This window comes from Arachis ipaensis, chromosome B5, assembly GCF_059453495.1.
Source record: "Arachis ipaensis isolate K30076 ecotype BB chromosome B5, ASM5945349v1, whole genome shotgun sequence".
Lineage (NCBI taxonomy): Eukaryota > Viridiplantae > Streptophyta > Magnoliopsida > Fabales > Fabaceae > Arachis > Arachis ipaensis.
Window position 1 is genome coordinate 2,374,668 of NC_142440.1, and position 17,906 is coordinate 2,392,573.

Below are 17,906 nucleotides of genomic sequence, written 5' to 3' on the forward strand. Positions count from 1 at the left end.
ACTACCAAATGTGGAATGGGTGTGTCCTCCAACTTGGTTGTTACTCTAATGGAGGACTCCTTTATTTATTTACTTATTATCTACCACAGTTTTTTAGTGTTTTTTCTTGAACTTATAAAGTTATTTCTTAGTCTTCTACTTCATAGGATTTAGCTAAAAGTAGTTAAAATAGAAAGTTTAGGATTTTTTTAAATGGATTTGGATTTTCTCAAGTTTGAATTTCACTTTAAAGAGGAAAGTGTTATCTCTCACCATTGATTTCATAGGTGGAACCAAAAATAAATATGAAAGAAAAATTATTCAAAAGTATAAGATCACACTTTATTTTCTAAAGTAAAATTCAAATTTTAGAGGATCCAATTTTTTTTTAAATGTATTGAAATTTTAAAAAGTTTGTATAATTTATTTGGATTTCTTATTTATAGTATCTTTATCACATTTGTTTTTAGGTTGATAATAAAAAAAACAAATTCTTATAAATATTATAGTGGAATGTGTATTTCCGTGTAGATTATTTCCGTGTAGATTTAAAAAAAAAAATTAGAATTGTTTTTGTTTTTATTCTTTGAATTTTTTTATAATCGAATATGATGCTTCTTTGCATCATAGAGGATACTTAGTTTATTTTTTAAATTTTTAACTATCATTTGGTTTTCTATAAATATTTTTTTTATATAATAAAATATCAGTTTATCCACGGTCATCACCATCACCAAGCAAGTTAGTAACCACTCATCTATAAAATTTGAGCCTTAAAAGTTAAAATTGACAAATAGTCAAATACTACTAGTCTACTACTATATAGATAGAAAAGTACTGAGAAACCTAACTTAAAGCTGGATAATAAACCGTCATACTTCAAAGTATCTAATTTATTAATCAAGAAATAACTGAAGGAACTTAAAATTAAAATTATTTTGAGTAGTTAGGTTTGGTTTAGTATTTTTTTTTAAAATAATTTATTAAAATTAATTTTTAAAAAATACCATAAAATTCAATAATTATTAAATATTACATTAAAATTTGGTATAATCAATATCTTCAAAAATGAGAGACAAAATTTGGCTAAAAAATTCGAATATAGAAGTAGAATAAATGTTATATTTTAATGTAATAATTTTTGGTGTTTTCTAAAATTATAGAAGGTATAGATCCTCTTTCGATTTTTGTTTAAAAAATTTTAAAAATTTAGAATACACAAATCGATCCACCGATTTGAATTTAAAAATTTGGTGTACTCTAAATTTTTTTAATTTTTTAAACACAAATCGAACGGTCCAAATACAAAAATCAGATCCGATTTTTATACCTAAAAAATTGGAAAATCTAATTTTTATACTTCTTAAAAATCGAACTGTTTAATTTATACTCCGTAAATTAATGATTTATATGGCATATTATTTTGTGCAAAAAATTGAATAGTTTTCTTTTCTCTGCTAGGGTTTAGGTATGAGTGACGGAGTGAGCGGGGGGTTCACGATGAGGGTGACACATAGTGAGGTAACCGGTAATGCCGGCGGTAGAACTAAGGGGGAGAGCGCCGGGGGGTTTGTATCTGGTGAGAAGGAGGAGGGTACTAGGGTTTCTAAGGAAAAACATGGCTTTCAAAAGGTTTTCTTTCGCGACATGGTGACTGGACAGAAGTCTCCGTCTCCTATGCTTTGGAATGAGGCTTTAGATGGAGAGAGGCTAGCCAAGGTGATCAAAGGGAACCACGGGGATTCGCATCCTCCTCGGGTCATCTTCTCAGAAGAAGGGTTGGCGGCGTTATCTGTACCATATAAGGAAGCGATCGTCGTCAAAGTCTTGGGCAAGCATATGAGTTACACAGCGATGGTGCATAAGTTGAGTATGGTGTGGAGATTGAAGGGTGGGTTTCAAGTTCTGGATGTAGGAAATGGTTATTTTCTGGTGAAGTTCGATGCTTTCGAAGATCGGGAGAGGGTATTACTTGGTGGTCCTTGGATGATATCTGGGTTCTATCTTGCTGTAAAGCCATGGTCACCTGAGTTCTATTCAGAGGAGGAGGTTTTTGGATCCACCATGGCATGGGTACGCTTTTACGGCTTAGGGATTCGTTACTACCATGAGAAGGCTATGTTGAGGATTGCCGCTGCGGTGGGAAAGCCAGTGAAAGTTGATGTAGCAACTAAGATGGCAGCAAGAGGGAAGTATGCGAGGGCTTGTGTGGAGATTGATTTAGGCGTTCCCATTACTCGTAGTGTTGAGGTGGATGGGAGGGTTTTGGATGTTGAATATGAAAGCCTTGAGTTGGTCTGCAATACGTGTGGTTGTTATGGGCATGTTGGCGTGGACTGTAAATTGATTAGTTCAATTTCGACGAACATTGATGAAACAGGGGTGAATGAAGACAAGGAACAAGATCATGAGAAGATGGATCAGGTACCATTTTCTTCTAATATTGAGAAGCCTTTTGTTTTTGGTAGTGCTACAATTGGGATAGAGAAGAATAAGGATAAGGAAGTGCATGTAATGGAAGGGGCACATGCAGGGGATACAACGTGGACCAAGGTGGAAAGAAAGGCAAAGGGCAAGAAGGTCTTTTTGGGTAGGCATGACCAGGATAAGTCCAAAAAAGTTTATGTGGATAAATCTTCTAATTATGTTGCTAAAGGAGAACCTGCTATGAAAGGCATCAATGGGGTTGAATCATCTTTACACATAAGTAAGGGTAATCAAGTGCTAAAACAAGCGAGGAACTTTAAATTAGCTTCGTCAGGTTTTACCTCTGCTCAAGGTGTGACGAGTGGCAAGCAAGGACCTGGTTCAGAACGGGTAGGGGCTTATTTGCAAGGCGCGGGGACTTCTAAAACGCCATTCAGAAGCAATTTAAAGAGATTAAGGCCTAATTCTCTTCAGAATTCCCCGGTTGAGAATGGGCACAGTGTGGTTACAGTGGAGACCCCACTCACTACCCTCAAATAATTTGAGGTGTGGGTCTCACTCCAAGTAATATTAATATGGATTGTGCAAACATTATAGCTTGGAATGTGAGAGGAGCTAGTAATAAGCTGGCTCGGGTGCATCTGAAACAATTGGTAAAGAATTTTCATCCGTACGTTTTTATCATTTTAGAGACTCATTGTGCTTTCCAAAAGGTGGCTGTCTTTTGGAACAGATTAGGTTATACTCCTATTCATATTGAAGAAGCTCAGGGGCATAGTGGTGGTATTTGGGTGCTCTCTGCATGGCCTGGAGTATCTTGCAATGTCGTGGCAGCGAGTTCGCAAGTGGTGTGTGTTGAGTTTTCGAATGGCGGTTTCTCTTGGGTCTGTGCAGCAATTTATGCAAGTCCCGTTCCTAGCATAAGGGAAGAAGCTTGGAGGGTTTTGACAGATTTTTCCAGAAATTATTCAGGTCCTTTATTAGCTATTGGAGATTTTAATGAGATCCTTCTTTCATCTGAGGTTAAAGGTGGGAACTTTGTCTCTCGAAGGGCAGTGCGGTTTGGAGCTCTCCTAGATGAGTGTGGTTTGATTGATTTGGGAGCTCATGGATCTTTGTACACTTGGTTCAGACATATGCAGGGTAATCGGTTCATCTCAAAGAGGCTGGATAGGGCTGTGGCTACTGATGCTTGGTGTTTTTGTTTTCCGGAAAGCTATGTGGAGAATTTGGCAAGGATGCATTCTGACCACTGTCCCATTATGGTGCGATGTCAAGGTAATGATAGAAGAGTCGGGGTAAAACATTTTCGTTTTCAAGTAGCTTGGTCTTATCACCCAAGTTTTTCGTCGATGGTCAGGGGTGCTTGGGACAAGGGTAGACCCAATCCTATTCGTTGCCTTTCTCATGTCAGAGATGATGCTTTGGACTTTAACCGAGATGTCTTTGGGAATATTTTTAAAATAAAGAGGGAATTGGAGAGGCGTGTGACCAGTATCCAACAGAGAATGGAGAGAGTTGATGCTTTATCCCTTATACAGGAAGAAAGGGAGTTACAGGCTGAATATAGTAATCTGCTTATGCAAGAGGAGTTGTTTTGGTATCAAAAATCCCGAGAGCACTGGGTCAGATTTGGAGATAGGAATACTAAGTTCTTTCATATGCAAACCATTATGCGGAGGAAGCGTAACAAAGTTCAGGGGTTGTTTTTGGAGGATGGAAGATGGAGTACTGATCTGCAAGAACTTGAAGAATGTGCAATTGGATTTTATAGAGATCTTTTTTGTAATGTGGAACAGGTAGATCTTGATGTGATGGGGGATCAGGAATTACCTTCTTTATCTCGTGAAGCTATTGAAAGTCTCACAAGAAATGTTTCTAAAGAAGAGGTTAGGAAGGTGGTTATGGGCATGAACTCTTTTAAGGCCCCAGGTGCCGATGGTTTTCAGGCTTTTTTCTTCAAGGAATATTGGGAAGTGGTTGGTACAGAGGTATGAGAACTTGTTAAGAAGGCTTTCGCTGGGTTTGATCTGGATAGTGCTCTGTTTGACACTTTGGTGGTGCTGATTCCTAAAGTTGATAACCCACCTCGCATGAAAGAGTTTCGTCCTATCAGCCTCTGTAACGTCATATACAAGATTATAACTAAGGTGATTGTGGAGAGGTTACGACCTTTTCTACAAGATATCATTGGCCCTCTACAGGGAGGGTTTATTCCTGGAAGGGGTGCCCCAGACAATATCATTGTAGCCCAGGAAGTTTTCCATTTTATGAAGAAAACCAAATCAAAGAAAGGTGTTCTTGCTTTTAAAATTGACCTAGAAAAGGCTTATGACAGGGTGAGCTGGGAGTTTTTGGAGCAATCTCTCCTAATGTTTGGCTTTCCAGGTACTATTGTTTCTCTTATTATGAAATGTGTAAAGTCTTCCTCCCTTTCTCTAATGTGGAATGGTAACCGGTTGGATGGTTTTCAGCCAAAGAGGGGTTTGAGGCAAGGAGACCCGATGTCTCCTTATTTATTTGTTATTTGTATGGAGAGGTTGAGTTGCCTCATTGCTAGGCAAGTGGAGGTTGGTAGATGGAAACCAGTGACCGTGTCTAGGGGAGGTCCTGTAATCTCCCATCTCCTTTTTGCAGACGACCTTATCCTTTTCTGCAAAGCGAAGAAATCTCAAGTGCTTCATGTTTTAGACATTATGGCCACCTTTTGCAGAGCATCTGGTATGAAGGTGAATTTTGACAAATCTCGTGCTATCTGTTCTATGAATGTTTCTAGACAACGCAAGGATCTCTTCACTGGTATTTCTTCTATCCGATTTGCTAATTCTCTGGGAAAATACCTTGGTGTCCCCCTCAAGCATGGCAGAGTTACTAAAGCTGATTTTAATGATGTGGTTGATAAGCTTACTAATAGGCTAGCATCTTGGAAAGGTCGCTTCCTTAATAAAGCTGGTTGGATTTGCCTTGCTAAATCAGTTTTATCTTCTATACCTATTTATAGGATGCAAGTAAGCCTTTTTCCATCAGGTGTGTGCTCTAACATTGATAAGATTACTAGAAGTTTCATTTGGTGTGGTAGTCATAATCACCGTGGTCTTCATTTAGCATCTTGGAGAGTTTTGACGACTCCGAAAAAGTTTGGAGGTCTTGCTTTGCGGGAGTCGCGGTTGGTCAATTTTTCTTTATTAGGAAAGCTAGTTTGGCAAATTTTGATGAATCAAGAGAAACTGTGGGTCAAGATTATGCTTCAGAAATACCTCCAGAATAGAAACCTATTTGCAGTTAAAGCAATGGGTTCTTCATCGTATATATGGAAGTCTATTGTGCACTCAGCTTCCGTATTAAAGGAAGGGTTTGTTTGGGAAGTGGGAGCTCTTTCTAAGAATTTCTGGTTTGACTCTTGGTTGCACTCTGGGCCAGTAGGAGCGAGGGTTGAATTTCTTGATATCTGTGAGGCTGCTTTGACCATTGAAGATGTTTACCGTGATGGAGTTTGGCATTTGGAGAGGATTTACTCTTTTATTCCTAGGGACTTAAGGGAAGACATTCTTAATTTAGTACATATTTCGGCTTCTGGTCGTGATTTGGGTTGGAGTTGGGAGCACACTCTTTACTCTGCTAAACAAGGATATTTATGGTTAATTCAGAATAAGTTGAATTGGGATAGGAATATTAATTGGCTTTGGCTTTGGAAGGCGCGGGTCCCTGAAAAGTTGAGGCTCCTAGTGTGGCTTTGCCTTCATGATGCTGTACCAACTCAATATCTGCGTTTTCGGCGACATCTCTCCTCCTCATCCTTATGTACACGTTGCAATCAACTTCCGGAGACAATTCTTCATTGTTTTCGGGATTGTGAAGTGGTGCGATCAGTTTGGGTTTCTCTAGGTTTTTCTGATGTGTGTTTCTTTGGCTTTCACGAGGTGCATGATTGGTTCAAGCATGGCCTCCTCAAAGAAGGTTGTTCCAAATTTGCAGCTATAATATGGTCAATTTGGCAAGACAGAAATATGGGTAATTTTCAGGGAGTTTTCGGATCTGCTGGGTCAATTGCATACAAGGCTCGCAGGTGCATGGTGGATTTTGAATATACAACTCAGAATCGAGTGTGTTGCATCCAGGGATTAAAACCTCTATCTTGGTCTCCGCCAGAACCTGGTGCTTGGAAGTTAAATTGTGATGGGAGTGTGAACTTGGGGGATAATTGTGCTGGTTTTGGGTGGGTAATTCGCGATAGCTCCAGTCAATGGGTAATGGGATGCTCAGGAAATTCCTTTGGATCTAGTGTCATCAAGATGGAGTTGTGGAGTATATGGAAAGGTTTGGCTTGGGCTTGGGAGGCGGGTCTTAAGCTTGTTGTCTGTGAGACAGATTGCGCAGCAGCTTTTGAGCTAGTGACTGGTTGGCAAGTTCCACTTTGGCATCTTGAAAAAGAAGTAATACAACTGATCTTTGACTTGAAGTTAAGAAGGGATTGTGATATTCGTTTTGAGCTTATCCCGAGAAAAGCTAATGTCGTGGCAGATCGGTTGGCAAAGATGGGATCTGGAGGTAGCAGAACTGATGAGGTTCACCTTTGGCACCAGCCACCAGAGGTGGTTTGTCCTCTCTTACTGTTAAGAACCTGATTTCTTTTCTTTTTCTTTTCTACTCTTTTGTTTTTTCTCTTGGTTGTTCACCAAAAAAAAAATATTCCGTAAATTAAATCATCCGGCATTTTAAAAAAATACTAGATCACAATTTATAAAGACACCATCGTTAACCCAATATTAAAAAAAAAATGTGACAAAACCTCCTCGTTTAAGAATTGGCCTTTACTTCCTAAGAAATTCTGAATAGTGAATACGGTGAAAATTTCACATGTGCGTGTCCTGGTTTAGGAAATTCTTTTATGAAAAGACACTTTTCTCCGCGAAGACCAAGATTCTCTCTTCAATCTTCATTGCACTTTTTCACCCGTTTCCACTGTCTAAACCTTTCTTCTCTTCCTTTCTCTTCTCTTCTAAGTTCTAACTTCTCTCTAGGCAACTAACTCCCTTTCGATCCATGCGTTGTTTTTTCCCCTCTATTTCTTCAACGAACTGTTGCAATTCAAAAGGCAAAGCTTTTCTTTTTTTATTGATCATTTCGTGATTGGACTTCAGGACAAAGTTAACTGTTTCTGTTATTGAAGAAAGGAGAAAGATGGACGCTATAAGGAAGCAAGCTAGCAAATTAAGGGAACAAGTTGCAAGGCAGCAACAGGTGATGCTTCCTTGTTCTCCTTCTCGTGGAACTTCTTTTGGTGTAGTTGCCAATTCGGGTTCTGCTTACTGGCTGTGTTCACTGTTTTAGGTTAATTTCTACTGTAGCATGTGATTATGAGTTTACCTTGAAAATTTTCAAGTTAGGTTTTGTGCAAAAGCTCATTTTTTTTAATAATGGAAACTGGAAAGTGTAGAATGACTAGAATCGCTGGTTGTCACTGTTCAATTTTGTTTTTGTGTCCTTGTTCGAGATCATGATTTATTTATTTGTTTTTTTTTTAACTTTTGCAGGCTATACTTAGACAACTAGGCCAAATCAGCAATGAACCGCTCATGACAGATGAATCCGAACTTGAATGTCATGAAAAACTTAGAAAGTTATACAATTCAACAAAGACAGCTAAGGTGTATATTCATTTAAGATTAATTTCTATGCACCTGTGGTTTAATGTGTCAACCATTCATTTGTTGATAGTGTAAAACTTATTACATTAATTCCTCCTTTTCATTCGCTAATGGCTGGAATTTAATGATTTAAGAATGCCTAATTTGTTTGTGCTTTTAATCTTTTAGTCTGTGTGACGCTTGCAGCATTTTCAGCGGCATATTGTTCGTGGTATTGAAGGTTTGATCTCTGTTAGTTCCAAGCAAATGGAGATAGGTGAGTTTGCATTTTTATTTCTTGTTTGTCTCTGTTTAATTAGTTTCTGCCTCAAGGATGATAATTGACGTTGTGTTCTATGTATACTTCAGTGAGGAAGTTGGCTAAGGATTGCTGTAAGTATGGCACTGAGAATCAAGGGGGTGATTACCCTCTGGCAGGGCCTTCTCTTCAATTCGGTAACTCATACGAAACATTGGAAAATGAGAGAGAGACTTTGCTTGGGATCCTAGGTGATCAGGTAATCTTTTGGGAACTATTACTAAATTATCATTGTTGCAAGTTTTTGTCTTTTTCCTTCAATTATATCTCATGTACTCATATTGATTCCTCAATTTTATGCAAAAACCAAGAAGAATAAGAAGAAAATGGAGATATCCAACAATTGCTTTCCCTCGTCCCACCTTGCTCTCAAATTTTATGCTCCTAATCCTGCCTCAGGTTTATTTTGTAGATCTCTGAGCCACTGCGAGCACAAATAACTGGCGCTCCTTTGGAGGATGCTCGCCACCTCACGCATCGCTATGACAAACTTCGTCAAGAAGTAGAAGCCCAGGTAATAATTTACTGCCACAGTGGCATGTATATGATGGTGTTCAGTGCAAGGTATTTATCACAGTTGTCTTCTCTTCAGGCTGCTGAAGTTTTGAGGCGTCGATCAAAGTTGAGGGATACTTCTGTGTCTGCAGAGAATTCCATGAGGCTTCAAACTGCAGAAACAAGGCTGAAAGAGCTTAAATCTGCCTTGACGGCACTTGGTAGGGAAGCAACCACTGCTATGTTGTCAGTTGAAGAACAACAGCAACAAGTAACCCTCCAGAGCCTTTGTACAATGGTAAGCTAAATTCTATGTGCAAGGCATTTCTTGCTATCTGATTGTTGATTTGACTTTTATGTGCCTGAGTTATGCTGATCATCATGGCCTATTATAGTAAAAACGTATTGCTGGTATCAGCTGAATGGGATTTAAACATAAAGAAACTTTAGAATATCAGATTCTTGGTTACACAAGAGGATGTTTACGTTAATACGTTCACTAAGTTGTTGATCATGTTATATATTCCCCCTTAATTATTGACCAATTTGCTTCCCGTACTTCTGTCTCTCTCTGTGTGAGTGAAGGTACAACAGCAAAATATCCGTAGTCCATTCTTCCCTTATTATGTATACTTGACATGATACTATGATAGTGAATTAGTGATCAATTGTGGTTTCTATCCCGCCGTGGGTTAAAACCTTTATGAGAATCTAAATTCATAATGGTGAAATTTCTCATCATATAATTAGTGTTTCTTATATGATGTTAGCTGTAATTTATAGATTGGTTACACTATTTTATAGTTGAGAAAAATTATTTTCATGTATTTTCCTATCCTAAGTCTTGTGTTTCCTTTCTCATTTGTTTTCCCATTTGGTAGGTTGATGCTGAGAGAGCTTATCATCGAAATGCCCTTGTTATTCTAGAGAAACTATATACTGAGGTTATCCCTTGTAACCTGACTCTTCCTGTGCCTATTCTACATGTTTGCCTCTGGAATGATATTGCAAACAATTTTAGTTTTACTTATCAAATTCATTGTATCGGGTGCTACTCAGATGATTGATGAGAGACATCCAAAAGAGTCTTCTTCATTTCCACTACCAAGAGTTGGGCATAATCAACCTACGAATGAGAATGCTAATTCAAATGGCGTTGATCATAAACACAACAATCAAACAGGAACATTCTTTTTTGCTAAGGTATGTTGTGTATAAACAAACGAACAGATCTGGAATCCTTTGATTTACATAAAATTAAAGTCCTGTTATCTGATATATTTTCAAATTTGCAAGAACTGATGTGTAATTTTTAATTTTTGTTCATAGCTTAAAAGTAAATAATTTCTCTATTACTTCGTAGGTCATACATCCTTTTGATGCTCAAGCCGAGGGAGAATTGAGCCTATCAGTTGATGATTATGTTGTAGTTCGTCAGGTACTTCCTTAAGAACTTTTCAGCTATTTATCATGGACTTTTCTTCGTTCATAATTATGTGTCATTGGCTGGGTCCTAAAAGCCATTTGTATTTCTTCTTGCAATTTAGAATCCAAGGCAGGAAGTAGTAGTGAAATTCAAATTAAATCACATTTCACTTGTATAAAAAATTCATCCAAACATAACATTTGGCTTGAACTCTATCTTGAATGGCAACAAATGAATCATCTTTCACAGGTTGTTTCTTGTGATTTGGTTCCCATACCTTCCCCTACTCTCATAGCTTTTCACTGTTTTTTGTACATCAAAAACAGATAATTTTGATGTTGCCATCTTGATAGCATGTTATTGGCCACATCTTTACACCGTAGCATATTATGCTTCTTTTGTATTATCACTTGGTTAATTTGCATTTTGCAACTACTACCACTGTTTGATTTATTAATAGAGATATAAGCTATATTCTTTATTCCCAACGAAATCAGCTTGTTACTGGTTTGACTTGTATTCATACTCACCATCCGCTGCATTTCTAGGTTGATCGGAATGGATGGTCTGAAGGAGAATGCAAGGGCAATGCTGGATGGTTTCCCTCTGCCTATGTACAGAGACAAGACATAATACCAGCCAGCAAGATAGCGGAAGTAGAATAACATCAAGTCAGTGCAACCTTTGGTCTTTTGATTAGGTGAGGCAAAAATTGTATATTTCTTTTTTAATCACGGAATAGGTCTATTTGGAAAGCCATATAGCATGTGTTTGCAAGTATTTTTGGGTGATTTTGTAATTTGTGCAGTATGATGTATAAGTGGGCATATAAATTATGATAGGAAATAGCAATTTTAATATGTATATTGATGTATCTTTGGTATTTTCTTAGGGGTGGATAAATTTTAAATCACCTTGACCTTTTTCTATAGGATGAAAATATGGTTGTATTAAGAATCTTCAAATGTATCAATATGAAAAGAAGTAATTTGTATTTTTTAAATTGTTAGTTGCTTGATGGTGGACTTAGCAAAAACACACTATAGCTATTGTTTCTGTTTTTGTTACTGGGTCCCAATAATTTGAAATGTTGGTATTCGGTAGATCATATATTCATATGAAAGCATAAATGAATGCTTAAAAAGGACTCTCAGATCATAAATTGAATTGAATAAACTGGATTGGATTCCATCAGATGTGTACAGCCATACAAAGTTGCATGCCAGCCTCGCACCCTGTTTACTACAAATTCCTTCCATTGCTTTATTAATCATTTCATTATGTTGTATCTTAAGAAAAAGGAAAGGCATCATAATTCCTCCCTGCCCCCACGCTACTACTTTGTTATAGCTTAGGATTTGTCACCTGAACTTGCCTTAAAAGCTTTTGTTGTCCTACTAAGAAGTTCATTTAAGCTGGGTTGTTGCATATATAGCAAAATCAGACAATGAATAAGTCATTGTGAAAATACCAAATTATCCTTTGAAATATTCTGTGTAGGTAGGGAGATTCATTTTGCCACTAATACTAATTTTAAGAACCAAATTAGTAATATATTGAGGTGTTCTTGGCCAATTCACATAACCTTTCTCCTGGTACAAAATCTACACTGCAAGTGGAATTTACAGTTACTACAACAATTACTACTAGTTTGGCCATATGAAGTCATTTTATAACTCTTAAAATTTTAAGCATATCAACAAGTGATGCTCTGAACAAAAGATTTAGATGCCCAAGACTTGTCTGGTCATAAGGGATGTTATCCAAGGTAATTTCTCAATTTACTGCAACAATATGAAGAAACCTTGAAAATCATCCCAACGAAAATAAAATGGCTGTAATATAGACAATGTCTAATATGTATAAATTTGTATAGATGCAGCAACTATAGCCTTCATATAAGAACAAGTAGTCATTATGACCCTCGAACCCAAGAAGATAACATTCTTATAGTAATTAATAACTACTACTCTATTGGTAGGGAAAATTCTTGACATAAATGCCAAATGCAGTGATATCCTTTGCATTGTCTCCTAATCTGTATCACTGAGTTCATGATCAATGACACTAACATTCATCCTTGCAGATTCCTGTTTAGCCCACTCCACAATCTTCTCAGCCTCGCGGCTAATCTTCTGTTCCTCCTTCAATGCCTTCTTAAGAATCTTCTGCTGCTTCTTGCTCGAGAAGCTTCCCAAATCGGAAAGCAACTCATCATCCTTGTCCCAACCAAGAACACTCCAATCAACCTCCTTGCTCTTCTTCCTCGAATCCTTCTTGGGAGAGCACCAGAAACACCCCGTTCTTCGAGGTGGCGAAGGAGAAGGTGAAGACACCGAACCAGAATTCTTCACTTTCACTTTGTTGTTGTTATTATTATTGTTACCCTTTTCCGCTGGTTTGAACATTGAAGACAATGAACTCTCTTCAGACCCATCGGAAGAACCAGAACCAGATGAAACGGAGCCAAGTTTGGATTTTGACTTCAACCCATTTCTCCCATACGAAGAATCGGAAGGTGAAGAGACACACCCCTGTTGCAATTTGGGGTCCAAAGCCATTTTCCCATTCGGGTTCTCTCCAGAAGGCGAAGAAACGGGAGCCTTGGCGGAATGATGGAAGCTTCTAGAAGAATCGGATATGGGAAAGTTTTCATCTTTGGAATGGTCGGGCGGTGGGGTTGTTGATTTTCCGGCAGCAGCGCGGTGGGTGGTGGCCGGAAAAGACTTGAGCTTGCGGAAGCGAGATTCGAGGTGGGTGGGGAGAATGGAAGAGTCTGTGAAGGAAGAACAGTTGATGGCGGAAATTTGGTCGAGAAGGCATGCGTCGTTTGCTTGTGATATGATGTCGTCGATGGCGGAATCGTCTGTGTCAGAGAGGTCAGAGAAGAAGCCCACCATTTTTGTTTGGGAGTGAAGAGTGAAGTGAGAAAGTGGGAGCGTGATTTTGGGGGTGGTGGAGTGAAGTCAGTGTGTCAACTGTCAACTCTGATGCCTGCAACGGCTAACTCTCAGCTTTTCAATCCAACGGATGAGATCCAATCGCGCATTCTCAAGGACCCACAACTTCTGGAATCCTATTCGCATGAACCTCTAATAATTTTAAAAATTAAATAATTTAATATATTTAATTAAATTATTATTAAATAATTTTTTATTATTTAACATATAAAATGTTCAGCCAACTTTAGGTCTTACAAAATTACAATATTCGCATATACTCTACACTTACACGGTCAGATTGAGAGTTTAGAATTCTAGCCAAATTTTGAATCTAGATACATCTATTAAAAGACATAGATCATTATCACTGGACTAAGACTTTTGAATTTTTATAATAATGAATTAATTTAATTAATATAATATTGGATATTTAGTTAATTGGCAATTTAATTACTAGACAGTCAATGAGTAATAATTCAAATAGCATAGTCTCCCGATACTCAATTAAGAGGTTGCGGGTTCGAGTCTCTTATCTTTGGTAAAAAAAAAAAAATTTAATTACTAGACATATAAACATGAATATTCTGTTAACTAAATTGGTAATGCTATGATTAAAACTGAATATGATTAAAATTTATGACTATATTGACCATGAGGTGAAAAACTAGGAGACTAAATTAAATCCTAACTTTAAAAAAAATCTAAATTATTTGTTTCTAAAAGGAAATGGAAAATGGCAATATATTATATTATTATATCATGATCCAATACATTATTATAAAGACCTCATCTCAACAGCTCCATATACATTGTGTGATTGATTTTCGCACTTAGATGAGAGGAAATAAAATTTGTTTGCATGCATGATGGAGGCAGAATACTCAGCAGGAGGATCAGGTTGTTGCTTTTGCTTCTCCGTCACCGGCAAGAAGAGCAGCGCTAGGAAGAATGAAAAAAATGGTGGAGTTGAGTCGAGTTCAGAGCAGGTGAAATTGTGGGGAGAGAAGGATGGAATGCTGTCTGACATGAGCACCTTCTCTGTGAAAGAGCAAGAAAAGAGGCTCAAGAAAGCGTTGCAAGATGAAGAGAAGGTTAGCATGGAAGCAGACAGAGTTGTTCTTTGGGTGAAGCATCAATCTGCTCAAATTAATTAATTAATTAATTAAGGAATACAAATTGTAATTTAATTTACTTCATTGATTTTCTGCCCTTTTCTTCATCTTTTGTAGAGTTGTGTGTGTATCTATGAAATTCAGAAATAATTAATGCTGTGTAGAAGCATCTCTTAGAAAATTTTGATATATTATTTGATTAAAGATAAAATGAGGTTAAGAATGTAATTAGCAATCTAGCTAGAATCATTGAAACAAATTTGGATAGCTTTGGATTCACGTTAAGTAGGATGAAATTGTGGTAGAAAGGAAGAAAGATATTTTAGTTGACCATGTCCACAGAGGAAGTTGTGTTGGACTTTTGCTCCATTCCGTTTCTTCACATAAAATTCCTCTTTTTCCATCACCAAATGTGCTCTTCTTCGCCTTCACCAATAAATGACTCACCTATGACATGTACATGGAAGAGAAAAAAAAAAAAAAAATATATATATATATATATATATATATATATATATCAACATCAAAAAATAATAAATGGTCAAATTCATATATAAAAGATGGTAAATTATATGGTAAAGATGTAAATTTATAATTTTTTTTATGAGATAAAAAAAATTGAGAAAGTTAGGATCTACATTTTAAATAATAATAAAATAATAAAAAAAATTAAAAAAAAAAATTATACTTTCTATACAACTTTAATATGTATAGTAGTGTTCTATAAAAGATTACTGATTTCTTAAATTAGTTTTTTTTTTAAATTATAAATTAATCACATTAGTCTTTTTATTATCGATTGTGTCTGACGTGAAAATCTTTCAATTTGAAATTAATTTGATTTAATTTCATAAACTTATCAACAATCAATTAAAATTGTTAGATATGTACTATAATATCACTTAACATGTCAAGTCAGCAAATTTTGTCGCTATCAACAACGAAAATAATGAAAGAATTAATATGACTAAATTAAAATCTGTGTAGGATGAATTTAATTTAAAAATTTTTTTTAAATATCAATTTAAAGAATAAATAATTTTTTAGAAATAAATTTAACCATTTACTCATAAAATTTTTTAATTTTAATCACTAAATCAGTATTGGTTTTTTATTTGTTAGACATATTAATTTTCATTAATTAACAGTTTAGTGTATTCATAAAAAAAACCTTCAATATTTAGTTCAATTCTTAGTAAAATAAGCAAAAATATACATTTTTCGTATTGAGTATAAGGCTACATTAGGAAATATAACTTAGAGAGTAAGTAGCAATTCTATTTTCAATATGTATTTAAAATTTAACATATATTTTATATTAATAACTAATTTTTTATATCTGATTTTAATATACATATAAGTATATAACATAATTGTCTCATGTGTGTAGCTGTGTGTAATAAACAGCTAGTTAATTTGATTGTTATAAAGTCTATTCAAGTTTTAATCTCTTTCAACACTTCTTTGCTTGACACAAAATCACAGTGGATTAAGAAATTAGAAAAAGATTGTACAATGAGAAGGATTACAGCAACTTCTTTCGGAAAAAAAATGAAAGAACTGAAACTCTTTTAACATGCCTTGCTTTTAATTATTAATTAATGTATTTATTGATAGAGAAGAAGGATAAATCCTGTGAAAATCTTAGAATTATAGAAAGAAAACTAAAAGTTATTATGAGATAAACAATCAACTACTTCAACACAAATAAAAATCCAGAAATTCAACCACAATAAAAAAGATAAAATTGAGTTCAGGTGGTAGTAGTTTGACTATTTGAGTGGGTGAGTTTGAGCATTTTCTTACTCAGAATATTTATTATTATCAGATACAATAATTAATTTCTTTATTTCTAAATTCTAACTATTCATTTTGGAATAAATGATGATTTGTTATAGAATATTTTTTATGTTAAAAAATAAAAGTGTAGCTCGAGTTTTATTATATCATTCCCACCTAACTAAATAAATAATTAAAAACAAAAAATATCTCTTAAAGTAAACCTATTATAAGCGGAGTCATATATCTATAATGCACCTTAAACAGGTGTTTGAAGTTAGAATTCGCTAATAATTTATTGGCTAATGACAAATTTTTAAATAAAACTTTAATTTACGATAGATTAGTATTTAGCTTGTCAGAATAGGAGATACTGTAAAAAAAAAAAAAATATTATATGAACAACAAATATTATTATATTTTACTAGCACTTGACCAGCAATAATTTGCACCTATATCTACAAAAATTTTACACACAAAAAACATATAATTTATACATATATTTATCAGAATTTTACATAAATAAATTAATACAATTTGCATTCACATTTTTTTAGAATTGACACACATTAATCAGTAAAATTTATTTGTTAAATATAATTTAATATTTATACTAATTAAATAATAACAAAAAATATTAAAAATTACTTATCCAAAAGAGTTTTTCAGAAAAAAAATATATTTTTATATATATAACAACGTTGGTATTATTCTAATGCACCTATTTACGTAGGGTAATTTTTTTGTTGCATAAATTCTTAATCAAGTGATTTACTAATTATGCATTCATTGCATAGCAGAGCATATATGCTAAAAATATAAATTAATCTAAATATGTTTATAGATGAAAAATGTAAATAATGGTTGTGTTTCAATTAAAATAAGAGAAAAACATATAGTTGCTAAAAAGTACGAGTAATTAAGTAGATAATTAGGAGAATACTAAGAAACTAATACTTTTAATTAAAAAAAAAGAGTAAAGAGTTGGATTAATATTAATTCAAATCTAAATATAAAAAGAACTTTAATTACCTAATTTAATACAACAGTACTGCATTTACAAGCAAAAGCAAATGGTTCTAGTTTATTACCAAATTTTATTATAAGAAGGATGATAAGTAATACTAACAAACCCACCACTACTCCCCTTTTATATATACGTAGTAGGCTTGATTTAAGATAAATTATTTACATACATTTTTTGTCCTATATATACTATTGGTCCAGAGTATTTTGGTTTTGACTTTTGATGTTGAAGATTTTACATGAAAGTAATTAAATTTCTATTTGATGATATAGTGCTAGCTCTTTTCACAAAAGCAGAAATTAAATGTCGTCAAAGATCACATGGTTGAGATTTTGGAAGAAAATTAGTCAAAGGTCGAATGAACAACATTACACTAGGGTTGACTAACAAAAATGATATGGTCACATGATCAGCATTTTCTAAGCAAATTGATGGATGCTTTCTATTTTGTAGTTGAAATTGGAGCCAGAAAAGTAGTTTAATTTACACATTTGTTGCTTACACTTCTTTCTTACTTCTAGCACTTTGTTCTTCGTTAATTGTGTTACATTTTGGCGCTTCAGTAAAATAACTCTATTAAATCGAGAATAAAATAAAAAAGATGGAGCAATTATGTTAGATTTTGTTCAATTTATATCAAGAGTTAGAATAACAAATAATATATATATATATATATATATATACCTTTTTAGAGTTCATTATTATCGCATGAGCTAAGTGTTGGAAGATAATATTTTTAGAGAGTTTAGTATTGAAGAACATATATTTTATCT

General features: G+C 34.8%; 3 protein-coding genes across 4 annotated transcripts; 2 read left to right on the top strand and 1 right to left on the bottom strand.

Annotated features, from left to right (window-relative positions):
• Window positions 1–7,243: 7,243 nt before the first annotated feature.
• On the top strand, window positions 7,244–12,496 carry LOC107642431 (SH3 domain-containing protein). 2 transcript variants are annotated; one of them, XM_088488627.1, is made up of 11 exons: window positions 7,266–7,647; window positions 7,941–8,054; window positions 8,241–8,310; window positions 8,403–8,551; window positions 8,765–8,866; window positions 8,945–9,145; window positions 9,729–9,791; window positions 9,907–10,050; window positions 10,211–10,285; window positions 10,822–10,973; window positions 12,360–12,496. In XM_088488627.1, exons 1-10 carry the CDS (start codon window positions 7,588–7,590, stop codon window positions 10,936–10,938), a joined length of 1,095 nt encoding a protein of 364 aa, XP_088344753.1. In that variant the 5' UTR covers window positions 7,266–7,587; the 3' UTR covers window positions 10,939–10,973; window positions 12,360–12,496. The 2 variants fall into 2 exon arrangements, with proteins under 2 accessions (XP_016201269.2, XP_088344753.1); XM_016345783.2 differs by lacking the exon at window positions 12,360–12,496 and having other exon boundaries at window positions 7,244–7,647; window positions 10,822–11,276.
• LOC107642432 (vitellogenin-2 protein) lies at window positions 12,033–13,268 on the bottom strand. Its single transcript, XM_016345785.2, has one exon. The coding sequence runs from the start codon at window positions 13,171–13,173 to the stop codon at window positions 12,307–12,309; it is 867 nt and encodes a 288-aa protein (XP_016201271.1). The 5' UTR covers window positions 13,174–13,268; the 3' UTR covers window positions 12,033–12,306.
• Window positions 13,269–13,983: 715 nt separating this feature from the next.
• LOC148563205 (uncharacterized) lies at window positions 13,984–14,491 on the top strand. Its single transcript, XM_088488108.1, has one exon. The coding sequence runs from the start codon at window positions 14,079–14,081 to the stop codon at window positions 14,367–14,369; it is 291 nt and encodes a 96-aa protein (XP_088344234.1). The 5' UTR covers window positions 13,984–14,078; the 3' UTR covers window positions 14,370–14,491.
• The last annotated feature ends 3,415 nt before the right edge of the window (window positions 14,492–17,906 follow it).